This window comes from Mesoplodon bidens (genome assembly GCF_964165515.1).
Source record: "Mesoplodon bidens genome assembly, chromosome: 15".
NCBI lineage: Eukaryota > Metazoa > Chordata > Mammalia > Artiodactyla > Ziphiidae > Mesoplodon > Mesoplodon bidens.
In genome coordinates, this window is record NC_138171.1 from 51,617,670 (window position 1) to 51,645,579 (window position 27,910).

The 27,910-nt window shown below is 36.2% G+C and overlaps 1 protein-coding gene across 3 annotated transcripts; it reads right to left on the minus strand.

Moving 5' to 3' along the window:
• Positions 1–228: 228 nt before the first annotated feature.
• On the minus strand, positions 229–27,676 carry CCP110 (centriolar coiled-coil protein 110). Of its 3 annotated transcripts, XM_081257981.1 has the most exons (16): positions 27,474–27,676; positions 25,732–25,877; positions 23,210–23,365; positions 19,649–19,777; positions 14,752–16,402; positions 12,624–12,754; positions 11,610–11,787; positions 10,912–11,051; positions 10,546–10,662; positions 10,108–10,209; positions 9,803–9,919; positions 6,699–6,772; positions 6,078–6,140; positions 5,343–5,402; positions 4,771–4,856; positions 229–2,396 (listed from the first exon to the last, which is right to left on the minus strand). In XM_081257981.1, the coding sequence occupies exons 3-16, from the start codon at positions 23,348–23,350 to the stop codon at positions 2,344–2,346; spliced, it is 3,042 nt and encodes a 1,013-aa protein (XP_081114107.1). In that variant the 5' UTR covers positions 23,351–23,365; positions 25,732–25,877; positions 27,474–27,676; the 3' UTR covers positions 229–2,343. The 3 variants fall into 3 exon arrangements, with proteins under 3 accessions (XP_081114107.1, XP_081114106.1, XP_081114108.1); XM_081257980.1 differs by lacking the exon at positions 25,732–25,877; XM_081257982.1 differs by lacking the exons at positions 4,771–4,856; positions 25,732–25,877 and having other exon boundaries at positions 230–2,396; positions 27,474–27,675.
• Between the last annotated feature and the right edge of the window lie 234 nt (positions 27,677–27,910).

Sequence of the window (27,910 nt, forward strand, 5' to 3'; positions counted from 1 at the left end):
AGGGAGAGGCTGTTCTCACACTGCCTTGTAGATTATCAAATGTAGTTATCTCCTCGATAAGAGGTAAAAATGAGGACCTTTGGACTGTGCTCACATTAGATGATCAGGCAGCAGCAGTGGTTGGATTCTTAACGCTGTGCACGTTAGCAGCTTGGTGTGAGCTCCAACCTTAGCATTCTCTCCCATTCGATCCGGCAAAGACATTTCCAGTTCCAGTGAACTTTTGCCCTCTGAAAAGTCCAACTCATGCAAAATCAAACGCTGGGGGGCTAATGTTACAGGTTACATATTAAATAGTGGGATATACCTTTCATGGGTCTTGTGATTGTAAAAAATTATCATATTACAGTATTAATGTCTTGGCCACATACTTTTCAAAAGTCCTTTGTTTGGTAAATAAAAAAGATCAAATGAGATTTCTTTTAAGATGAAAAGTTTATTTTGCCTTTTGCCTAGAAGCAAAACTAGTGAAAATTAAAATTAAAGTATAAAAATAAATATAATTTACATTCATGGACATTCCACTCAAAGAAAAAATAACAAAAATAATATATATAAATAAAAATCCATTAAAAACACAAAACAATGTCTGGCACTTTTATGAGAAAAAGCTGTGAACATTAAAAAATTTGTAAAACACACAAGCTTTTATCCTTAAAAAAAACACTCAAGTTTTGCATCCTTAATCTAAAACTAGTTTTATCTCTGAAACATACTATTTGTTGTAGCCAATTTGCATTACTGTACACAAAACTTTTAGCATCTATCTTTCACACTGGAAAGACCCACAAGATCTGAGTAAGCTGTATCCTGAGTTTTCAGAATGATAAAGCACAATTTATCATATTAAGATAATTTTGATACACTTTGCCCACAAATATAAATTGGTAACTCAGACATTTTTGACTGTGTTCTATTTCTAATTTTCTGACTCACTCATTAATTAAATGATACATCTCAATAAAGAAAATCAAGTTTACACCCAGAGTAGATTACTATTTTCTGTCTACAGCTAGATGTAAAAGTTAAATTTTAAATGGAACAGAAAATCGAAGAAAACAATCTTTATCTCGACATTCTTAACAGAATATTAATATATATAGTCTGCATTTTCAAAATACCAGTATCTTTTTTTAAAATTTAAGTTAGAAAGATTAAATGTACACATAAATGTTCCCAATTTTACGTAAGAAGCACAAAGCCCTTTTGGAGATGGCATGATAAATTAACAGTGACATTCTTTTTCATAAAATCATGTTCCCTTGGTAACATTTTTTGGTTTATATTTTAAATGATTATGTAAGTGATGAAAAACCTTAAACATTAGTGCCTCTATGTAATGCAGACTTTCAACTAGACAGTATTATTATCCCATTTGAAAATCTGAATTTATCACATTGTATAACCCTTTATTCTCCCCTAAATCCAGCATGCTAAAAAAAGCAGACTATGAAGAAATAAACAGACTAAATAGAAAATGTAACTGCATGCAACATGTTATTCTATTTTAAAGAAATAGATGTAATAATGCATTCACTCCTAAGCGCTACTACATTTAAGAACATTATGCTGTTTTCCCCAAATTTGTTATACCCTCCACAGAAAGATTTTATAATTTAATAGAAATGTTTCTAATAGTACTAGGGTAACATACATTATTAACATACATTAAGCCTAACATTTCTGTGAGACAACTAGCTGTTGAGAGGAATGTATACCTGTGACCAAAATGGTGACGCCCAGCTACTCCTGTGGTGAATTTTAGGTGGACCACAATCAACAGGCAAGTGTTCTATCCTAGGTGGTTATACCGTAAGTCCAAGAATATGAGAGATTAATCAGAGTTTTCAAAGTTACAAAACCGGGGAAAAACATTCTTCTGCAATAATTTCCCCTCAAACAGAACAGTATCTAGTTTATCAAATTCAGCAGTCAGTGTGCAGAGATTAATGAAATTTATATTTCAGAACTTATTTATAAGTTATCACACCTTTTCAATATTTTGTAGAAATAAACGCAAATGTCCTTTAAGTTTACAAAAAGGTTCTCGGCAGACACCTGAGTAATAAAACAAACTTATGTTTGTGCAGGTTAAGGACAGAAATGAGCCAATTACTAAACACTAATTTGTCTTCACCCAAAACTGATATTAAGAGGAAAATTCAGTGGGGGGGATGGGATTAGCCAGACTGACCAAAATATCCAGATGATTTTTCAGCCCTTTGACATACATCACTTTGCCTGTGTAAACAGAGTCCAGAGTTAAATAAAAAGTCGTGAGCAGGGTAAATAATAGGGATCCTAACCCTTCCCCCCTTTTTTATCCTAATGAATGTTGTCTTCTTAAGTTGTCGCAACATTTGGCTGCTTTCTTTGGATTTTTCCTGCATATACTCCTAAAAATAGAGCAAAACTATTATTATTTCTCAATGTTAGTTTTTCTGTAATGATACCATTTAATGAGTGCTCACTATGTACCAAGCACTGAGCTAAGCAAAACACATTATTATATTTAATCCTTAGGTAAAATAATCACGAGGTCAAAATTGTTACTACTATTTTAATAATAAAACTGAGACATAGGAGAGTAAGTCACCTGTATAAGTAACAGAGCTAGAAGTAGAAACTCTGAGAACCCAGTTCTACCTGATTCATTGTTTTACTTAAACATTTTGCATTACTACCTCCTACTCTGCTTTAATTAGCAGTTTCTGAATTTCACTATAAACTCTTAAGTCAAGCACAAGACATCAAATGAATGTTTTAAAACATATATGAGATCAGAGACTGCAATTTAGTTTCTACAAACTATAAACAACTTTAATTGCTTTGCAGCAAACTTTAACGCCTTAGAATTGTACTTCAGTCTAAGAATATGATAGTCTATCAACATAAAAATGAGTTTTCTATAAAATGCTTAATAAAAGGTTTGTCCTCCATGTAGGTCATATCAAAGCATAATTTCAAATTTGTTTGAAACATAATCCAGGCCATTAAAAATTTAAGGAGGAAAGAATAATCTTTTCAAAAGCAACTATGGATCCCTGTGTTGAGATTCATAGTAGAATTTTAGTCTACTACTATCTTAGTTTCACTAAGCCAAATTTTCAGTTTATGTAAAAGGATAAAATTCTTTAGTCTTTTTCAATTGTCTAAATATGCACTCACGTATAAATAAATCTTTAGGAAAAAACAGGAAAGAATTTTTGTACTTGTTTAGATACATATTAATTATACATGTTAATTCAAGGGTTAAGTACATTTTTATTAATAATTATGTTGCAATGCAATTAAACCACAATAGTTCTAAATAGTAAACTTCATTGTACACATTAACTGCAATGACTTCCTATTCATCCTTTATACTGTTGCGTATTACTGAATAGAAACAGTAGTTGCTATTTTACTTATAGATTCACAAGTGACAAATAGTGGAGATGAAATGCATGAGAAAAGAATATGGAGAGTAGTCACTCTGGCAATAGACAACATTAGGCAAAACAATACTAATTCCTCAATGATTTGCCAACTAGCTAGGATTTATTACAATATATAACACTAACATGAGAAAAAAATGAAAATGTCTTAAAATTCCATGTAACTTCACAAGCAACAGGTCTGATGTTTGGTCTGAGCTCTTCCAAATGGTTATCTTTCAAACCAGCTGATTCTACCTCTGGAATAAGCAGGATTTTCAGCTCTGTAATCCCCTTTAGAACAACTCCATTGACTGTCACTCACAATGAATTCCAAAAGATGACCTTTTAAATTATCCTCTATATATTCAACATTATGAATTAAACTCACTATATATACATGCAAAAGGTGAGCAATCAATTCAAAGTTGTGATCAATATCTTGTTCCCTCTTTGAACTTATGTCAATAACATGAAAAAATTTATGTAGCTTATTCCCTCCTAATTTGGAGAAAATTACTTAGTAATAAAAGCTCTAAAATATGACTAATGGTGTATTAATGAGAAGACTAGAATTGATTAAAGATTTAATTTTAATTGCCTGGTGATTAGGTTTCTTTTAAATGTTTAGAAAGCAGTCTAGTTAAAGCAAAGCATTTTGCAAGTATTTTTAATGGATCACATAATTTTTGGTGAGTTATCATAGTGTCTTAACAAAGACACCTAAAAAATATTAAAACATTAGCTTAAGGGTTTTGCATTAGCTCAACACTGGATTTGTCTTTTTGCCACCATAAATAGGATTTTAAAATACACTTATTGGCTTAGCCCTTAAATAATTCTCAAATAATGAACATAAAGAGAAATTTAGCTCAAGCTTCTTCTTGAGCAAAAGATTAAGACTTCACCCCCTCCCATTTGGCATATTCACATGTGACCTTGTGGTCAGAGAGAAATTCTTCCCCTTATGTGCAGATACAAATATTCCTGGGTGATACACTTCCCCAAAGCTGAATAGACATGCACAGATTTAGACATCAGATCATTATATTTTACACATTTATAAAAACTTTTCTGAGTTAAGCATGTGTAATTCTACAAAGTTTTCAGATTAAAAAATACATAGTGTCTCCATGGAATTTACAGAAATCAAGATTGGAACCACAGTTTCACTAAGATCTCCTGACTGCCGCAAAATACTAATACAAATGATCACTAGTAGGAATGACGGTGAATATGCCAAAATTATGGTGGCAAGGAAAGACACTCTATCCCGCTGGTATGGCCTGGGTCATGGGGCAGCTTGTGCACGTCTTTCTATTGAATGGGTTTCAGGAATTCGTTTGCTACACACCTGAAACAGGCGCTCTGTTAGGCACTCTGCTCTGTGAAGACTTCTGTCTATTTTGCACAACCCCCTTCACTGATGTCTTAGGGGTTCTAATTGAATATAAAAAAATTAATAAGTCACTTGCGTTAAGTTCTAAATGTTCAACATTCAAAAAAAGCAACCATACTGCATCAACCGTTCAAAGCACAAATAAGCTTGAAAAGAATTAAGTCTCATGCATGCACCCAGTAAAGAAACTATACCTTTCCCTTCGTCAGGAGACTATAACCATAACTTATGCTTTGTTGGAGAAACACTTTGGTGATGTTGAACTTACTGTGTGGATGTTTACATTATTTAATGAGCAAAATGGTATGAAATGAAAAGTAAAAACACACCAACATAAGATGATAATTAAAATATAATACACAACAGTATATCAAAGGGTTATCTTTGAAAAAAACATTAAAAGCTCTTCCTAATACTATAAAAAGATCACATTTGAAAATAGTTATCCTTTATATAAAAAGCTAATCCCTCTCAAAGCTAATCTTGATTTGAATATTTTTAAATACCCATGTGTGTTGAATTCTTACCCTTGTCTACTCAGTAGCCTATGAACAGGTGCATTCTGTCCTTGATTTGGCTGAAGGACTCTGTTGACAAGGTAAATAAAAAATTAATTCATAGGATAAATTCAGTTTTTCCCCCACTTTCTTTCAACAGATGAAAGAAACAGTGAGGCAGAAGTCAATGATGCAACGATTTGGCCTATTCATTATCACAATGCAAAACAAATTGATTAAAGTGTATTAATATGGTGCTTATTTGCTCACCAAGAGAACAAACCTCGGTTTTTTTTATCAGGAAAGAGATGTCTAACACAAGTATTAATCCTTGTGCTTTTATATAATTTATTTATGTACTTTACAGAAGGAATTTTTCCTTTCGAACATCTGAGAAACAAAACATCACTCTTGTAAGAGCAGAAAACACGTCAGAAACATTAAGCTAGCTTTCTAAGGTTTTCAAGTAAGTATCAAAGACCCCTTGGACTGCAGACTGAACTCAGGACATATGGGGCTCAAATTTCCATCAGAGATAGCATGTCCTACAGAAAGCTCCAGGAACATCTGGTCTGGCACATGACCACGTATATGACCAGGTGTTACTATGGATTCTGACTCTGTGACCCTCCACCCCAACAGGGAGAGATTTACTGATGTAAAGTAGAACAAAGCCAACAAAAAACAAGCTTGGGATTTACAAGATTTCCTTTTCCTTAAAAGTTAAAAAATAGCCTCTTACTGAGACTAAGTGATTTTTCTCACCTTGTTTCAGAAGGATTTTGCTTAACCAGAAATTTCTTATTTGGCATTCCCATTTCTGCAGCTCTAACACAATATAAAAATAAGGACACACAAATAATATATTTAGAAAGGGGGAAAACACATGATTACAAATGTGATAGATACATGACAGAAACAAATCATCATTTCAAAGTTGGTGCACTACTGAAAGACCTGTAATAAGCATACTAAAGACAAATTTCAAGAAAGAAGAGTTTTAATAGGATAGTTTCAGAATATTATTTGCATTAAGTTTTTCCTGCTATGAAGTCTTTAGGATATTTGAAAAAAATATATTTAAAAGATATAAAATTAACACTGAATATAAGGATTAAGTATTTTTAAGATTACTTGATTAGCTATCAATTACACAAGGTGAACGTTGACAGATTTATTAGTTAATACATTTATCTAAAGATAAAATCAGATTTTACCACCTGATCTTAATAAAACTATTTATATAAAGGGATTTCTATCACCTCAGCTGCAGAAGAGTTAACAATTCTTTATTTCTAATTTGAATATACAAACCAACAGTTGCTTAAAATTAATTGGCTTGATAATATTTAAATTAGAATATGACAAGACATGAAAAAAACTTACTTCATGTACTTCTTCCTATCAAGAGACTTCTGTGTTGCAGCTGAAAGAGCCACACGTGGACTTTTCATTTTATCCTTTAAAATACAAAAGTAACATAAAGCTCTAGAGGTACCAGTAATATCACTAAAGTATAGTATTGGATGATCTCAAATTGCATGGAAAAGCTTCTCTTACTGGCATTTTGAACTTTAACTTAGTCTTTACAATTGAAGCAGTCTAATTTTTTTAATTAAATAATTAAAATTATTTTTCCCAATGAAATAGTATAAATTTGGCTTGTTTTTCTTTTGCCAACCACACTAAGATCATTGATTCAAACCACAGATCTCCAACACTCTGATATACAGTTGACCCTTGAACAACACAGATTTGAACTGCACAGGTGACTTACATGCAGATTTTTTTTCAACAAATATATTGGAAAATTTTTTGGAGATTTATGACAACTTTAAAAAACTCACAGATGAACCACATAACCTAGAAATATGAAAAAAATTTTATGTCATGAATGCATAAAATATATGTATATACTAGTCTATCCTTACATAAGCATGAGGTGAGTGATATTTAATATAAAATTAACATGTTAGTTTTCTTACTGTTTTATAACTGCTTTCAAAGAGTTACATTACCATACAGTATGCAGGCCTCTCGCTCTTTCTCTCTCTCTCTGCCTCCCTCTCCCTCTCCTCTCCTCTCAACTACAGCCTATCATCACAGGTATGTGTTTTTTTTTTTTAATGTAACACTGTTTCCAATACTGTATTATGAATATGACAACACTGTATGCCATGATTATAACAATTTATTCCTTAGTGTACAGGCTAGGATACTGTGAAGCAATCATATTGATTACACTAGGTTCCCATAAATCAAACATATTGCTGCTTCCTCATTATCAGTGCATGAATTGTTATACCTGTAAATAAATGTGAACTTGTTTTTCACATTATCTTTTTTTTAATCTTTTCATTTTTGATGTCTAATGTTAGTAATACATATAACATCTACAGTGTTTTGTATCATATAAGAGAATATTGATGTAGGTACTTAACAGACACGGTTCATCTTATAAACAGACAACATAAATTATGGTATTGATAAATACAGTACAGTACTATAAATGTATTTTCTCTTCTTTATGATTTTCTTAATATTTTCTTTTCTCTAACTTATTTTAAGGATACAGTATATAATACATATAACATACAAAATATGTGTAAATTGACTGTTTATGTTATTGGTAAGACTGCTGGTCAACAGTAGACTATTAGTAGTTAAGTTGTTGGGGAGTCAGAAGTTATACTGAGATTTCTGACTGTGGGCCACCCCTAAGCCTCCACATTGTTCAAGGATCAACTGTATTTCAAATTAATTTGGAGCCTCTTTTCTAACTCTGATTTCCAAAAGAGGTAAAATGTACATGACAGTTTCAAGGAATTCAATCAGGAGCAGTGGACAGTTTTTTATGAGTCATCCAAGTAATATTCAACACTTAACTCAAAAATCTAATCACAAAAACAGTATGTAATTCTTGCCGATTTCTTTTAAATTTGTCTACAGATTTAAATATTACTGGTAATCCTGGGAACTACCTGTTTTAAGAACTGTAGGATGGGGGCTTCCCTGGTGGCGCAGTGGTTGGGAGTCCGCCTGCCAATGCAGGGGACGCAGGTTTGGGCCCTGGTCCGGGAGGATCCCATGTGCCGCGGAGCAACTAGGCCTGTGCGCCGCAACTGCTGAGCCTGCGCTCTGGAGCCCGCAAGCCACAACTACTGAAGCCCGCACGCCTAGAGCCTGTGCTCCGCAAGAAGAGAAGCCCCGCAATGAGAAGCCCGTGCACCACAACAAAGAGTAGCCCCCGCTCGCCGCAACTAGAGAAAGCCTGTGCACAGCAATGAAGACCCAACTCAGCCAGAAATAAATAAATATTTTTAAAAAAAAAAAGAATTGTAGGATGGCTGCTAAAGTCAATAAAGAATGATATTTAGTATCAATTATGCCAAATCCAGAAGAACCTCAATGTGAAGCAATTATAGATAGATCAATCAATCGATTGATCTGCCCCTGGTTCCTATTAATATTTGGTCTTTGACCCCAGTTCCTGACACAAAGCTCCTAAAACCCTTTAAATCAAATCTCCTGAGTGATAGGAGCATCTTTTGTTCTAATGCTTGATCTTTGACTTCGGTTCCTGACACTGAGCTCCTAAATCCCTTGAAATTTCCCGGGTGATAGAAGCAATTCTTTTGAACCCGGGCCCCGACAGTGAAAGCACCGAGCCTTAACCACTGGACAGCCAGGGAAATTCCCCAAAGTATCTTTTGTTCTAATAAGACAACTTTTGGTGGGCTCTGAATGAGGGCTAGTCACCAGAAAGACCAAGCGCAATTACAACCTTGAAACTTTCAGCCTCACCCCCTATCCTCGGGGGACAGGACAGAGGCTAGAGATTGAGTCAATAATCAATCATGCCTATGTGATGAAGCCTCCATAAAAACCCTAAAATACACATCCACATGCTGGGAAGGTGGCACACACCCTCCACAGGACAGAAGCTCCTGCTCTCAGGACCCTTCCACACCTCACCCTATGCATCTCTCTATCTGGCTGTTCATCTGTATCTGTTACTGTACCCTTTATTATATAATAAACCATTAAATGTAAGCAAATGTTTCCCTGAGTTCTGTGAACCATTCTAGAAAAATTTTCAAACCCGAGGAGGGAGTCATAGGAACCCCACTTTATAGCCAGTTGGTCAGAAGCAACATAATTATTAATAAAATATACTTAAACCTTGAATTAACATGTATAATTAATATATCTAAACAAGTACAAAAATTCTTTCCTATTTTTTCCTAAAGATTTATTTAACGAGATTGGCATCTGAAGTGGGGGCAGTCTCATAAGACTGCCTCCTTAACATGTAGCATCTGATACTAACTCCACGTAGATGGAACTGAATTGAACTGTAGGACACCCAGCTGGTGTCAGAAATCTGGTGTGGGGGGAAAACCCACACATTTGGTAACAGAAATAATCTGTGAGTGTAAAAGAAATAGAGGGTTTTTTTCACTCACTAGTTTAAAAGTCACGTAACATACCATTTGCCTGAGCATTTTCTCTTTGCGAACTTCTCGATCATGATGTAGAATAGACATTCTTTCAGCTGCATCCATTACAAAGAATATGTCATGAATACCATACAGGGCAGCTCGCAACTAAGTTCAAAAGAAGAAAACATTATACCCGTTTAAAAAGATGAGGTTAGAGGTCAGTAGTATTACGTATGCTCTTATTTAGAGAAAAAAGGTTAAAGTTTTGATTGAAACCTACTTTCAGTGGTTCAGTGAAGGCAGAGAAATAAAACATTTCCATTTCCTAAGAGCCTTGAGGATACATGCATTACCTGAGCTAACACTCGTTCCTGAAGAGAAGCATCTTGTGCTGAAACAACACCTCTCTTTAATGGTGCTTCCAACTGAAAACTTCTTATGAATTCCATAGTATCCTGAAAGAAATGCTCCTTCATTTTTCTAGAAAGATTTCATGATCACTGGAGTTTCCTTTTGTTCTTTTTCTCAAACGAAATGAAGAACACAAAACTATTACATCAGAAGTCAAACAGCACTCACTTTAAAGTGAGAAAAAAAAATGCACAAACTACTTCCTTTACATATTTTTAAAAATTATCTGAATGAGATTAATCAATTTCTAAAACAGCCTATATTATGTGACTAAAAAATGTTTGATCTGCCTAAGTTCTGAACTAATTTGTCAACTCAGCTGTCACAACACTGATAGAAACTGAGACAGAAACGTAATACAATTTACACAATCCTCTTACTTTTACAGTTTGTCGAAGTTGTTTCAGCTTATCTGTCTGCATGAGCCTACGAGTGAGAAATCCTTTTGCTACTGCAGTTACTTTGTTAAATTTTGCTTGTACTTCTGCACTGAAAACCTAGAAGAAATAAGATAGACACAACATTTTAATAATCTGAGCATTATACTCAAGATTGTTTTTCTTAATCTATTACAATGAACTAAATACTTCTATATGTGTTTACTCTGTGTTGTTTCATCTTTAATAAAAGCTATGTTTTTGATGTATTGCAAAATATTTATGCCTCATTTGTACAACCTAAGATAACATAGCTCTTTAGAAAAGATATAGACAGACATGCACGCATATATCTTTAAGTTTGCCCACCTGAGACCATTTAGTTTTGGCCCTTCCAAAAGGTCTTGTTACTGAGAGTTTGGTCAAGCCACTAGTTGATGATCCCCAGAGGTAGAATGGTACTTCACTTGCAGAACCAAAGCTGTGCTGTAGGGCAGAACTTGTGAAACCTTGAGAAATATACATAAAGTAGTATACTTGATGTCAAATAATTAGAATACACAGAACATCCAAATAAACATGACACTCATAAAGAATAACAACTCTGAAACTGATCCACAGCAGACTTAAAATATTTATGGACTTTAAGCTTATGCACCAGATGGATCTTTTCAACACAAACAGCATCTCAGGATAATTGAAGATGTGAAGATAAGCTCTTATTGGGACTGGGTAATTAGATGTAACTCAAGATCACTCAGGAGATAGCAAACTGTGTTATCACTTGAAGAATATCACCTGCTACTTGAATGAACAAAGACCAGGCTCTGAGTCAAATTTCCTGATATTTTCCTTGCTAAGGTGGCTCTTCTCCTGAACCTGCTCACTGGTCTTTGATCTGCTGCTATCATTTCATTTTTCACCAGTTTCTAAGCAGCTGGCAAATAGCAGTGGGTTGGATGTGGAATGACTTATAGAAAGGAGGTACAATTTTAAAGTGTGCCAAATAAAGTATCTTACTATAGGATAATTTTTTCAAATGGAAAAGGACTTTTTTTAGTATTTACCAGAACTATTTGAATTTGAAGTATGGAGTGAGTCCACTTGAGACAGCATTGTTTCTAGTAAACCAGAGTCACTTATCTTTCTCCATTCTAAGTCCACAGCATTGCTAATGTCCAATTCAGAGGCTTCTGCTGTAATCACCTTCTTCTCTTTTAACATTTTCTCCCGTTCTTCTATTTCCTGTAGATTAACAGTTTATTATAATATGGTAGCTCTTTTAATTACATCTCCAAATAGTATTTTAGGCTCAGCTAAAAGTATGTATGATTATCAGCAAATTATTATTTATTTCAGGTTCTCCTCCCTCAAATAAAATTGACAATTGAATTGATTTTAAAATGTGATAATCTTAAAACAAGTGTCTTTCCTCTTATGATATACTCTTACAGAATGCATATTTCAGCATCTACTTATAAAATACCTTTTAAAAATATTACAAATTTTGAATCAAGGATTCAATTAAGTATCCTTTTGATAAATTATGCATTTATTTTTAGATAAGGATCAAAATATTTTAACTCACATTTTGGCAATAAAAATACTCTCCATGACATGGGGAGGGGAAGGGTAAGCTGGGACAAAGTGAGAGAGTGGCATGGACATATATACACCACCAAATGTAAAACCAATAGCTAGTGGGAAGCAGCCACATAGCACAGAGAGATCAGCTCGGTGCTTTGTGACAACCTAGAGGGGTGGGATAGGGAGGGTGGGAGGGAGGGAGATGCAAGAGGGAAGAGATATGGGGATATGTGTATATGTATAGCTGATTCACTTTGTTATAAAGCAGAAACTAACACACCATTGTAAAGCAATTATACTCCAATAAAGATGTTAAAAAAAATTGATAATTCCAAAGTCACTTTTTTTTAAATCCAAAAAAAAAATACTCTCCATGTATGAAAATCAATGACCCCCTTAGATTTAAGATATACAAGGGTAACAATTATAAGTATCCTATACATGACCAAAAACTCCACTCACCAGCCCTATATCCCTACATTTTAATTCCTCACCTTTTGCAGTCTCTCCTGTTCCCTTTCCTGCTCAGCTATGAGTAGCGATAACTGCTGGGCATGCTGCTCTTCTAGTCTCTTCCGCATTTCTTCAAACGCTAGCATCTTGCTTTTTAATATCTCCTCGCCTTCTGAAAAGAAACATGTCCCCTCAAATTTAGAAAATTTAGTAATATCTGATGTTTTATAACGTCAATTTAAATTACGCTTCTGACCAGAGAGTATTCCTGGATCTGACCTAGTACAATCAAGATATAGCCAGGTCCCCACTTTGAATCACATTCTCTTTTGCCCTCCTCTCATTTCACGCTACTAAAGGTCTGTATCTCATCACCCCAACCCACTTGTTCGACAGATCCCATCATGATCTGAACTGATGAAGCCAAGACTATGTGTTCCGTCCAATTCTCTTTACTCCAATTAACTTCACAATGTGGTTCTCATGTGCATCTCACCTCCATTTATTTTCTTTACTCTTGTCCTTCTCCAGGGTCTCTGGTATTGTAGCTTCTACTTTTGCTTTGTTTTACTTTTTTAAAATAAATGTTGCTTTGACAGTATAAAGCTACTCAGCTTGAGTCTCCAAAAAAGATTGGATATTAAAATTCTAGATATTTTAATTACTAACTAAAAAATTTATTAAATCAGTATGACTATGCAACTTACTGAATAGAAAGTGGTGTGACACTTTGAAATGTTGAGATATCAAGTATTACACAGATGTAGCACATATTTAGGAATCCATTATAATTCAACTAAATTCAAAGAATCCTTCTTTCCAAATACATAGTCAATGATTTTCATTGAAGATAAGCGCATTATATTTGTCCTACCTGCCATGGTATTCTGATAATTTGTTCCTAAATACATTTTATTCAGCTACAACAATCTGCAGTTGTTCACGTGCAATTTTTTTATAGGCGGGGGGGCCGGAAAAGCAGTTGAATTGTAATGTTCAGCAAGAAAGAAAAAGGCCCTCCACTCAACCACTCAGCCAACAACTGGAGTCCATTCAGCTCTACCTTAAAAACTTTATAAATGAGTGCCTGTCCAGGGGATCCCTCTCTGGGAGGTGTGCCCGAGGCAAGCAGCCAAGCTACGGGCAGCTCTCGGCACAATGCACTGCCGCCCTTGCCCACTGATAGCAAGCCGGCTGCCTCCATGCCTGGCCTCACCTCACACGCACTGGCCTTCCTCTTGTGAAAGCACTGCCAGAACTGCCACTTGGTCAGTCTGTGTACTTTTGGTATTCACCGAGACAGCTTCTAGCCTGCTATGTCATCTACTTGGAGAAGCCAAGCTGGCTCCTCAGATATCAACCGTTTTTCTTAGAGTGCTTATAAAGTCGCACAGGTGTTATGTAGTCTGCCCCAACCCAACCCTATTTTTCCTATAAACCTTGTTACTTTTAGTGTGCAATTTTACAGAATATGAAGTTTTTTTCAGGAGGATACATATCACATTAGAGTTGAAATGTCTGTGTCTAAAAACTTAATTTACTTGATTTATATGTCTTCCACATCAGTAATGAAGAATTATGAGCCATGACAACAAAGTAGGGAGTAATAAAGAAGACATGTTTTAACAAGTTATTGTTAATATAACACTAGATGCAACAGAAAGAAATTTGAAATAATTTTCATTAATAAAGACACCACTCTTGAAACACTACTCACAGAGCCTTATTTGTGATATCTTCTCTAATAATTTAGTGTTAAAGTGTTTACTAAAGGGCCAACTACATGAAGATCTCATTACAAATGAAAGGGCAAACTGATGAAAATATTAGAAACCACAGTCCAAAAGGAAGACATCATAGCAATATACTGGATTAAAACTATGAGTGATGTTTCATGCAAGAACTTTTTCCTCCAGTCATTAACAATATTCTCTATAATACCAAATGGATTGTGAAAGATTCATGAATTATATAGGAAAATCCTTTAAGAAAGCCTATCAAATGGCAGTAAACTGTAGCTAGTGACTCTCTCTGATAAATGAACAGATGAAGACAATTATAATTATTCTGCAATTATTATTATTCTGACAATTATTAATTGTCAATTAAAGGTATTAAATAGAGATGCCACCTGCTTGGCAGATATTAAACACTTCAAAACTTTCTTACCTTTGGAACTACTTTCTAATATTTTATTCTTGTTGATGTAGACAGACCCCTTAGAGTATCTTTTTTCTGGCAAATGTTGCCTTTCCTGTTCAGCTATTCCAGTTGTTATGACATAAGGCCAGTTTTCTTTTTGCAAATTATCAATATCTAAATCAAGTCTCCGTTTAACTTTCTCAAAACTGTTATCCAAAAATTGTTCACTTCCACAGGACACTGTAGGGGTGTCCATATGCTGTCTGGTATTCTGGTTTTGCATCAGTAAAGGAGATGGGTTTTTTACGTCGTAAGACTTATTCAGTCCCATTTGGAAATTGCAGGAGTTTTTCTCTAACACATTGGCTGACTTGAGTCCACTCACAGTTCCAAAGTTTTGACTCACTATACATTGACTGGTGGCATATGGCTCATGCAATCTTTCCACTGCAGTACATGTACTGTCCATTTTCTGTGGTCCTCTCCCATCAGATGTTAACTGACCTTCCATGATAGCAAGTCCATGAATAACTTTATTTTCTAATTGACTTCCTGAAGATTGACATACCTGATTTGACTTACCTAAAACCATTTCCTGTATGGCTTCAGATGTATTTTTACTGACATAAACCTTGCTTGAACAAACTCCTGCTAAATCAATTGGTAACTCTGGCACAGTTTCAGGTACATTTGTTTTTTCATCAGTTTCTTGAACAACTAAGTCTACTCCCTGTTCTTTTCCTTTAGGACTTAATTCACAAGCATTTATTGGATTATTTATAAGTATATGACATGCCGATGATGGCCTAGAACACCTTCGATGCATTTTAGGACTTAGGCTTGGCTCTGGGCTAGGTAATTTGGCATATGAACCAGTGAGACTTTTGATAACATTATTTTCAGTAACAAAAGTGGGAATGCGTTTAAAATCAGAATCAGGCTCTAAAACAGTAGAATGGCCAGTTGGTATAGGTATGTCCACTTTAGAAAAGCTACCTAAAATGGATGTATTCACACCGCTTGCTTGAGTGGAAGCACCTTGGAGGAGAACATTTGATTTGTTAAGGCTTGGTTTGTCAGGAATAACTGAACCACAGGGCTTGCCCATCAACTGGGCCTTCTCCTTTTCACAGTCAGTCACTTTAACAGCATCATTTTCTTTGTCTGAATAACTCTCATTAACACTCCTCTTTACACTACTTCTCAGACTGTGTCTAGATTGCTCTCTTTCTATATATTCCTTTGACTTTTTCATCAGCTTCTGAAGACTCATTATGTAGGGATCGGGAGTAACTTCCCCCAAAAGTGATGGATCTTGTTCTTCATTTGTTGGAAAGAGACCACCAGAAATAAGTGGCTCTTGTGCAGCTGCTGAGGAGGTCTTTAGAGAAGCTTCGTTTTCTGCGTGGCTAATATTTGAACTATCACATTGCTTCAGATAACTGAATTCTTCTGAGTCCCTAGCTAAGTCTATCCCATTAGACTTAAATTGGTCCTCAGTATTCAATGGCAAAATTCCAGTTATCTTTTCAAACTTTGCTAAAGTAGAGTGTTCAGTAGGGCTTGGCAAGATATTTGGAAGTGTAGCAGGAGCATTCAAGTTTCTGACTTCTGAATTAGAGTAAACTGTTTCAGTCTCCCACTGATCAAAATCACAGGCATTAGGTGCTTTTCTAACCTGAAAAAGGAAATTTAAAAATTATTATTTCCAGGAATTCCCTGGTGGTCCATTGGTTAGAATCCCGTACTTCCACTGCAGGGGGCACAGGTTTCGATTCCTGCTCAGGGAACTAATTTCACATGCCGTGTGGCTCAGCCAAAAAATAAATAAATAAACAAATAAAAATAAATTTAAGAAATAAAAAGTAATACTTCCTCACTACACAAAAAGCCTTTGATTTCATTGTTTTCTAAAGTGAAACAGAAACTGAAGATTCAGAGTTCTAATATTTGAAAACACAAATAAAAACTCAGATGACCTTTTCTATGGTATTCTATATCACATGGAGCTCAAATTACTATAAAAAGCATCTACTGGTCATCCCGGCCTATTTATTAACAGATTAAAAGAGAATTTCCTCACGGTCCAGTGGTTAAGACTCTGCACTTCCACTGCAGGGGGCGTGGGTTCGGTCCCTGGTCAGGGAACAAAGATCCCCCATGCCGCCAGGTGCAGCCAAAAATAAATAAAGAAAGAAAGAGGGGCTTCCCTGGTGGCGCAGTGGTTGAGCGTCAGCCTGCTGATGCAGGGGACACGGATTCGTGCCCTGGTCCGGGAAGATCCCACATGCCACGGAGCGGCTGGGCCCATGAGCCATGGCCGCTGAGCCTGCGCATCCGGAGCCTGTGCTCCGCAACGGGAGAGGCCACAACAGTGAGAGGCCCGCGTACCGCAAAAAACAAAAAAAAACAAAAAAAAAAGAAAGAAAGAAAGAAAAGAAAAAAAGTCACTTATCTAATCTGATACAAATATGAATATATGTACATATATACACACACACATATATATTTATATACTCATGTGCAATTTAATCTTGGAATAGAAGCATTTTCCTCAAGTTTCTTCTGGTTATATGTTATTAACATCACCAACTGCTCCTCCTATGAGAACTATCATCTAGGGATAACAATGTGTAAGATAAAGAGCAAGTAATTAAATTTCTTACATAGATGATTCCTCTTTAACAAGGACTAGCTTGCCCAGGACACTGATTAAGCAAAAAAATAATTCAGTACGAAGACTCCTGCCTCCCATACGCTTACTCCAAATTTTAACTAAAATCCTTCTTTATGATGAGACAAATTTGTGGTAAATGAAAGGTCAGCCATCTAGCTTAATACTTAAAAAATAAGAAAAACTTCAACTTAAAACCTGATTAAGGCAAATTTCAATTTGATTAACTGGATGATCATTTAAAACAGCAACCTGGGGGCTTCCCTGATGGCACAGTGGTTGAGAATCTGCCTGCCAATGCAGGGGACACAGGTTCGAGCCCTGGTCTGGGAGGATCCCACATGCTGCGGAGCTCCGCAACAGGAGAGGCCGCAACAGTGAGGCCCGCGCACCACGATGAAGAGTGGCTCCCCCTCGCCGCAACTAGAGAAAGCCCTCGCACAGAAACGAAGACCCAACACAGCCAAAAATAAATAAATAAATTTACAAAAAATAAAAAATAAAACAGCAACCTGTTAATGAGTTTTTGAACAAGCAAAATAAGTTAAAAATTTAATAAAGATGAAAACAATTGTATACACAAAAGATCCAACAGAAAACAATAAAATTACATTTTGTATCTAAATAATTCGACTTTGCAAAAGAACAAAAAGGGAACAAGGACAATTGTATACACAAAAGATCCAACAGAAAACAATAAAATTACATTTTGTATCTAAATAATTGACTTTGCAAAAGAACAAAAAGTGAACTAGGATGTTTTCTAAACATTATACAAGCATATATGAAACTGGCAGAAATCATTATCATATTATCATGTGAATATACTCCAGAATCCTGAATTTTAAAAGATTTTTAGGTTGTTTTGTATGTGTTTTTTTTCTTAGGCAATATGGCACTCCTATTTTACCTTACAAATCCCAAGACATGTAATGATTTCCAGGTACTATGCAATAAACAGTACAACAAGATCTACTTGGTCACAACCTCACGATCGAAATAAAACAAAAGGGATACATACTCATGACACATGTTTGCAGGTTTAAGTAAAATAAATTATTTCCTCAAAATAGCTAAACATTTCATATTTGTGATATTCAGCAGCCATGCTTTTTGTACATCACTAAAAAAGCCTTTGGTTAGACAATTTAAATAACAACAACAAAATCTATCAGAATCATAGGTTTTACAGGTAAAACACACCTTAGAAATCTATTTGTATTATATAAAATTTCTCTATCTGCATAATTAATTCATTATTCTATAGTTCAACATTGTACACATTCTATTAAGCAGAGAAAGTCTTTAAACTCAACAATAAATTCATTAGTAGTATATTTGATATATTCCCTCAGTGGACCAAGAATGATATGCCATTTTTGTTCCAATAATAGGAAATATCTAATAAATAAAAAAGCCACCTTTATTGTGCTACTCACTACATTTTTTAAACTCAATATGAGCAGTAATTATACTTTACAAATTAAAATCTACTACCCACAGAGAAATGAAGGTAGTAGTTAGTGGGAAATATCCTAAGGGTCATTGTACATAAATCATCTAGTATGAATTACACAAACCACAAACCCCTAAGATTATAAAAAAAAATTAAAAGATGTAACCAGCAAAACAGGGTTATATAAAGCAGAAATTATGTTTTATCTAATTTACTGTTTTTAGTATGAAATGATCCAGACCTTAAAACACATTGTTTATACAAATTTAAATTAAATAAAAATCATTGCAAAGGTATAGATGTGTTGTTTAAACAGTTTCAATTTGTATCTAAGATGCATCTAGGCAATTCTATTATCTAATCTAAATTGCATTTGTGTATCTAAGAGCAGAATTTTACCAGAAAAAACATTGGGGACAGTTATTTACTTTAGCAGAGAATGAGAATAAGGTCATTGAGTCAATAGTCTGATTAGTTCAGAGGTAAACTACAATGGCCAATTCTATCATTTTGTCACTGAGAATTCAATGTTTTTAGAGTCATAAGACACAGACAACAAGCAATTATACTCAGTGTATGGGTCCATTGTCTGAGTACCCTGATTCAAGTACTGAGCACCACTAACAAGCAAGTGAATTTTCTTTGGAGTAACTGAAATGGAATATCACAAATTATGAAGTTTCTCAAGCTTAACAGTATAATATATACTAAGGCAAATTTATTTCTGAAAAATTATCATCAATGCTTAACTCATGATTTCTTAATTATAATTTAAAAGAGCTTAAATTACACACCTGAACATTTTCAAGAATCTCCTGGACACGTGTCAGTAAAGCTCTATTCCTGTTAACCTGCTTTCTTCCTTCTACATCAAGTGCTTTCTGCTTCTCTTGTTGCATTTCCTTTCTTTTCTCAATATTAAGCTGAAAAACATCATAAATATGTAATTATTTATCATAAATGTAAAAATATCACAAAATCAGGTAGTTTTGAACCAGAATGATTAAAAATGTGTGCAACAGGTAAAACTATCTATAGTGAAAGAAATCTGAACAGTGGTTGGGGGTGATGACTGGGATGGAGCATATGAAATTTTTCTGTGGTGATGAAAATGTTGTGTGGATGTGAGTTATAAATGGATGCCATATATCAGAACTCATGGGACTGCTTTTTTTGCTTTTTTTTTTTTTGGTCGCACTGTGTGGCATATGTGTTCTTAGTTCCCTGACCAAGGATTGAACCCATGCCCCCTGAATTAGGAGCATGGAGTCTTAACCACTAGGCCACCAGGGAAGTCCCCAGCATTCATGAACTTTAACACTTAAGATCTGTGCATTTTACTGTAAGTAATTATTCTCAATTGAAAAAAAAAGTTGAAAGAAAAAAAAACTGTTCACTTATCAAATGCTCTGAAATGAAAGATAAAATTAACCCTATTGGCTATTGTTGAGATTTTCATTTGGTAATGTCTTACTTCACTGGTTCAGTTAGATTCTTTAGTTTCTAATCCGCTAATCCGGTATACATTTCACCTCTTTGCTACCTCAAGAAAATGTCCAAAGGTTTAATGATAAAAGAAACAGATAATGTTTTATTTGCCTACAAAATCAGAACACATATTTGGTTCCACTTCATTGTAACCTCCAATAAAAATGTAATGTACTGAAAAAATTGAAGGCTTCCAAGCATTATTTTTTTTTAGTGGATTTAAATCTTTATTATTAAGTCCTGGGAAGTTTAGTCACTATGTTAAGGAGTCAAGACTTATTTTAGATTTATGCAAAAAGAAAACATGTCATAAAAAATTTTCAAAGTTGCAGTATTTGACTATCAAATACAACCTAAAAACATGGATTAAGGTCCATAAGCATTAGATTTTGCTTATAAATAAGTAACTGATGAAGTCGTAGACCCTAAACAACAAGGCCCAGACATTTTGGTCTATATTAAACTAATCAAGCAATATGTCATCAAGTAGCTGATAAAAATGTTTTAAAACCTTTTCTTATTTGCATGGTACCAAAGAATCATTCCAGTTTACTTGCTAATCAAAGAGAAAAGAAAATGTATACCTTTAGAGTCATATGGCAGTCACCACTGTAGAAGCAAGTGTTCAAACTACACATTACTAATAGACAAACAACTACACATTATGTAACTTCTGATTTAATTTAATATGAAGTACATGGCATCATCTCCAAAGAATTCTTGCTAAAAATGTTTAACCTGACTCTAACCAAACTATTAGGCTAATTTCCAGTTTATAGGAACTACAGGGACTAGAGGGTAAATTAAATGTCATCAGGACAATTAGACAAATTCAAAATATAAGGCATTCTGTAAGATCTCTTTAAAAATTCACTATCATAAAAAACAATTTTTTAAAGAAATTAAGGAACTGGGCTTCCCTGGTGGCGCAGTGGTTGAGAGTCCGCCTGACGATGCAGGGGACACGGGTTCGTGCCCTGGTCCGAGAAGATCCCACATGCAGCGGAGCGGCTGGGCCCGTAAGCCATGGCCGCTGAGCCTGCACGTCCGGAGCCTGTGCTCCGCAACGGGAGAGGCCGCAGCAGTGAGAGGCCCATGTACCGCAAAAAAAAAAAAAAAAAAAAAAAAGAAATTAAGGAACTGTTCTATGTCAAAGACATTAAAAAACATAACAAGTGAATGGTATTTGTGAACTCTGATTGGATCCAGACAAGAAAAAAAATTTATAAAAGACATTTTGAGCACAAATAGAGAAATCTGAATATAAACAGAATATTAGATACTATTAAAATTATTATTAATTTTCATAAAGTGTGATATGATATTGGAGTTTTATATAGCAGAGTATCCTTATTTTTAGAAACTGTATACCAAAATATTTAGGGGAGAAGTGTCATGTATCTGTAATTTTCAAATGGCTCAGCAATAAAACAAAAAAAGTTTTAAATAAAGCAAATAACGCAATAAAGCAAAGACAGCAAAAATGTTAAAAACTGTTGAATCTAAATGGCAGATATGTGGGTAGTCACTGAACTATCCTTTCAACTTTTCTGTATGGTTGAAAATTTCATTACAAGAAGTTGGCAGAAAATATTGACCTTTTAAATCCTGCTATACAAAAAAGAAATAAATTTAAAACTCTCTTTCAGTAATATTAGTTTTCTGATTTGAAATAACGGCACATACATTTATAAAATATTCAATCAGTATCAAAGGGAAACAGGATGAAAAGTGTCTTCCCTCTCATCTGATATTCCCTCACTCCTCCCCAGAGAAAGAAGATAACAGTCTTATCTAAAAACCCAAATAGTTAACATATATTGAGTACCTACTATGATCTAGGTAGTGTTCTAAGTATTTTAAATGTATTAGTTCGTTTTCCTCAAAACAACCCAATGAGGTAGGCACTATTTTTTATCCTCATTTAACAGATAAAGAAAATGGACCTGCAAGTTCACACAGCAGGTAAGTGGCAGAGCAATCATCTGAATCCAGGCCAGAAGGATCCAGAGCCAGGCTTTTAACTACTACTCTATACTGCCTCTGAGAGCATGCTGTGTCCAGTGACTTACAGTAGCTTGTGAAGATCCTTCCATGCCCACACATTAAGATCTACTGTACTCATTTTAATGAGTCTATAAAGTGGACCAGTTAGTTAAACTAGTCCAGTACTGACGGACATTTAGGTTGTTCATCAATCTTTTGCTCTTTTAAACAATGCTCCTATAACCTTACACATACTTCTTTAGGCACATGGATAAGTATAATTGTAAGATATTCCCCAAAATGGAATTGCTGAGTCAAAGGTTATATACACTTTTAAATTCCAATAAACACTACCAAACTGCTCATCAAAAAATAAAATCAGGGCTTCCCTGGAGGCACAGTGGTTGAGAGTCCGCCTGCCGATGCAGGGGACATGGGTTTGTGCCCCGGTCCGGGAAGATCCCACATGCTGCGGAGCGGCTGGGCCCATAAGCCATGGCCGCTGAGCCTGCGCGTCCGGAGCCTGTGCTCCGCAACGGGAGAGGCCACAACGGTGAGGGGCCCGGCGTACCGCAAATAAATAAATAAAATAAAATAAAATAAAATCAACTGATTCTCTCAGCAAAAGTGCATTTTAAGTGCCTCCTCCCACAAGCTAAGAAATACTAGGTCCTATCAGATCGTTGCCAATCAAATATGTCAAAGAAAAAGCAAAAACCAAACAAACAAAACCAAAGGCTAACTCATTTGCATTTCTTTACTTATGAAAAGGGTCAGGCATCTTTTTGATACTTATAAGCCAGCCTTTCTTTTGTTTTTCTGTGAACTACCTTAGTGGTTCACTATAGAAAAAAAGATTATTTAAAATCAAAAACACTTACCAGTGGAGAAAGCACAGCCACTCCATGGAAGCGAATAAGTGAGATGCTTTCAGACTGGACAGGTAGAAAGCTCTCTGTGGACAGTGATGCTTCTTGGATTCTGGCAAGAATTTTCTCACAGAACTTCTCATACTCTTCCATCTTCCCACAATCACACTACAAGAGAGAAAAAAAGCCATTTTTAATGTACTGACAAAAATAGATCTTAATTTATTTGGCAAATTTGTAGGGCTCTGAAATATTCCTAGAATTCACAATTCCTAGAACTGGCTTTCCCAGAATTGTTTCACTGATCAGGAGCTAATTCTTGGGTATAGGAAAGCACCTCAAGACCCTGCCGAGTCAAGCCTTGCTTCATATACTAAATATTTCTGAAGATTTGTACATAATCAATCTTTAAATGTGATTAGTTTAGAAAAGTACTTAAGAACTCAGCAATGAAACCTTCTGAAAGGAAACAAAGTTCTATACAACCTAACTAACTTCAGTTGTAAAACATAATATTATCTTTTCTTCAGGAGGACTTATCTACACATCACAAGAAAAACTAAATAGGCCTTCCCTGGTGGCGTAGTGATAAAGAATCCATCTGCCAATGCAGGGGACACAGGTTCGAGCCCCGGTCCGGGAAGATCCCACATGCCATGGATCAACTAAGCCCATACGCCACAACTACTGAGCCTGTGCTCTAGAGCCCGCAAGCCACAACTACTGAGCCCGCGTGCCTAGAGCCTGTGCTCTGCAACAAGAGGAAGCCACCACAATGAAAAGCCCAAGCACCGCAACAAAGGGTAGCCCCAGCTTGCCACAGCTAGAGAAAGCCCGCACGCGGCAACAAAGACCCAACGCAGCCAAAATAAATAAATAAAATAAAAATAAAATAAGAAAGAAATCTAAGCACAAAAATGTGTACCACGGTTTATTTTTTTAAAAACCCTAAATAATACAAAGGTAGGAATGCTTTTGTAGCCAAAAAAAAAGACAAAGGGGCTAGTTAAATAAAAACTGGTATTTACTTTCAAAAGTTCTTTTTTCTATCATGGAGTCCAAAGTCTATTACTTGCATATCTTAAGAATATAATTTGACTCCATGATAACTGACCAAATCAGTAGGAAGTGGAAAACAGAATCTACTGGCTCTCATATTAATTCTACTTTACTGTTAAAAAGTGGAACCATCACCAAACCACTTAAAATAATCAGTCCAGTAATTTCACAGTTTCTGGGAAACTGTGATGGTGGCTATGAAAATACAAGGTAAAAGGAAGGGTTAGATACCAAATTCATTCATCTAGCAAGTGTTAAATATTTGATTGCCTGTTTCCATAGCATTATGTCTGGCATTGTTTCCTTTAAATAAACAAGGGAAAGGGAAAGAGAGATATCACTGGACACATAACCAACAACAACATGATCTGTGAAAACAGAAAAACTAATACAATACTGCTTCTTTAAGTGTTCATTTTAAAACAATTAATTAACAAAGAAAAAAGAGAGAGGGAAGGGAAATTCAATTCATGACGTGGGATATGCAAACATGAAATAAGATACAATACGATACTGCCCTAAGCCTCAAGGTACTTAAAAATTTAGTACGCTAACGTATCAGGGACAAATAATATCACAGTTAGAAATGAAGAAAAATCATATTCAAAATTATGATTAGATTAGGAAAAAGATATATTGCTACTTTTGACCAACTGGTAGTCTTATTAATAGCAAGACTTCTTCCTACCATCCCATCAATTCTAATTATTTCTATATTCATTTATGCAAACTGAGTTTAATTTCAAAGAAATGGTTCTCTAGAGTGTAAATGAGATTATTTTGCAAACCTATATTCATAAGACAAGCAAAAGTAAAAAACATAACACCTTAACTGCATGATAACCATAGCAAGGCCTCCTTTTTTAATCTAGACTTCAACCCACATTATGATATCTTAACAATCAAAATAGGCATAAGCTAAGATATGAAAAATTCGAATGACCCCATTTCTACTAAAATACTTCAAAAGATTTTTTAACACAACCCATGCATCCAGCATTACAAGAAACCAAAACAGATTACTCATACAATTAATGTAATATACTTCCAATGGACAGACAAGCAAAGCAAGGACGGTCTGGGAAATTTAAGGAAATAAAATATCTTTATGGCAAAAGTTTTATATTTCTTTCAACAACATCATATAAAAAATATGCCTCATTGCTTCAGAAAGTTAAATTCACATCCCTTAAACAGTATATGTTTGTCATACATATTGCATACATACGGCAATATATTATTATTACAGCATACTTATAGCCTATAATAAGGTATTAAACATCCAAATACAAGTCTAATATGATGATTATGGAAATTGCCAAGTGACCCTAGAGCATGACTGGATCATTCTCATCCTTTAGTCTCAGCTTGGAGGTCTCCTCTTCTGAGGCCGTCCCTGATTATCCCAACTAAATTAACCCTGTGTCATTCACTATCACACTACCCTGCTGTTTCCCAATTTTCATAGCACTTACCACTATCTGAAATTATCTTGTTTATTTCCTTGGTTTTTGTCTTTCTTCCTCCACCAAAATGTAAGCTCCATAAGCACAGGTACCTTCTCAGTCTTGCTCACCACTGAATCCCCATTACATAGGACAGTGTCTGTACACAGTAGGCACTTCATAAAAATATTGAATAAATAAATTAGGATAATTAGCTCAAACAATAACGTAAACTAGAAAAAAGAGGACAGTGGACTACACAGCAAAGTAGCTAGCAAGGAAGAATGGAATTTTGAGAATGACTGTTTCATAGATGACCCTTTTCTCAGAGAAACTGGTACCTCTAAACTGCAAAGGCAACCATTTAAAAAGCGAGCGTCTGTATCTCATATGATTAAGCAAGAGGGCACTTCGCTTCTCACGCCACAATTACCTCTGTCAGCAGGGTTTTATTTTAAGGGAGCCTTGACTACAAGGCCACTCCAACCACAAATCTGCTGCCCCATACTTTACCATCAGGCATTACTGGTTCACTTGAATTAATAATTTGTTGGCTGCATCAAATTCAGACATGCCCTGTCTTCTCCATTTAGACGATGAACCTTCTCCAAATGAGCCTCTTTGCAAACCCCATAGACTCATGATTCTGCTACCTACTCCTCACCAGTGCTCAATCAGAAATGTCACTGAAGGGAATGGTAAAAGTACAGAACACATCTTGCCTTGTTTTCAGTTGTTAGCTGGTTGTTTGCCCATCAGTCATCCTAAAAACAAACTTCCTGTAGAGGCAATAAAGGGGAAGGGTCTTATTCAGGCACACACACTAGCTGTATGTTCTTGGCAATTCACTTACCATCTCTGTCTCAGTTTCCTCATTTGTAAAATAGGGATAATCAAGAGTATCTGTCTCAAAGAGATTCTGTGAGGATTCATTAGTATACTGTAGGATATGCAGAAAGCATCAATAAATGGGAGCGACTATTATTTCAAAGAGGATGATGATGACTATGATTTTTTTTCACTAGTTTATGAACTCCTGGAGGTTAGCGACAGTTCTTGGGTCCTGGTAAGATTCAATTTAACTTAAAAACGTGGAAAGGGGGACAACAGCTTCCTCATTTTGCTGTGTCCAGACCCCTCCCCACTAAATCAATCTCTAGGCGCCTGCCATTTGCCTAAACTGAGGGGTAGGGAACTGGGATTATAACCAGATAGAAGCAAAGGGTGAGAACCACGCAGTAGCATCATGGGTAATAAAGAGAATTTCCTTTTATTCTTCATGCTTCTGCCCCCAGAGAATCGCAAAGGCAGGGTAAACAGCGCTCCTAGGGTCTTTGTTTGGTGGTAACTGCCGTTCAGAAATGGCCAGGGCACACCCTAGGGACGCTCCCCTCGCCAGAAAAATAACGGCCCAACCACTTTTATCAACAGGAGATGGTTCCTCGGGTCTGGCCCGAGTTTAGTTACTGGGGACCCACTGCCCTCACCCTAGCGCCCCAAGCCCACCTCCCCCAACTCCATAAGGCTCCATCCCGAACACCCACCAGACGGTGCCAGCATCTGAGCATCACCTCCGCGCCCGGTGCCGCCGGCCCCCGGGATATCCGCCTCCGCCCACCCAGAGCCTTTCCAGAGGCTCGAGGCCCAGGAGCCCGGCACCTTCGCTCGGGTTCCGTGCAGAGCCCGCCCTCAGATACTCAGCGCGCCAATTCCGCCCGTCCTGCGGCCTCGCAGCCGGACCCGCTGAGTCAAGGCCCCTCTCACGCACACACCTGTTCTCCCACGGCCGCGGCAGCTTTCCTCTCCTCGCTCCGGGCCTTGGCAGGAAACAAACTGCTCAATTGGTACTGACTGAGAGCAGCTCCATCCACCGCCGCCTCCTCCTCCTCCTCCCCGCCATATTACGGTGCTCAGGCGGCAACGCGGGCTCCTGGCAACCGCCGCCGCCGCCGCTGCCGCCGCTGCCCGGACTCCACCTCTTAGGGCCGGCACTTCCGGTGGTTGCTTCCGGGCCGTTGGACCGGTTTGGCCTCCAGAAAACTACAATACCCGAGGTGCTTTGCGCGCCTGTGTACAGGTCCAGGCCCAGCGATGGAGGGCGTTGTACTTCCGGGAAGCGCGGTGCAAGCTGGGAGGTGTAGTCTTCACTGCCAGCTCGCAAACCTTATTTCGTTAAGAACGCTCCTCAGGTCTGAAGTCCTCTGAAATA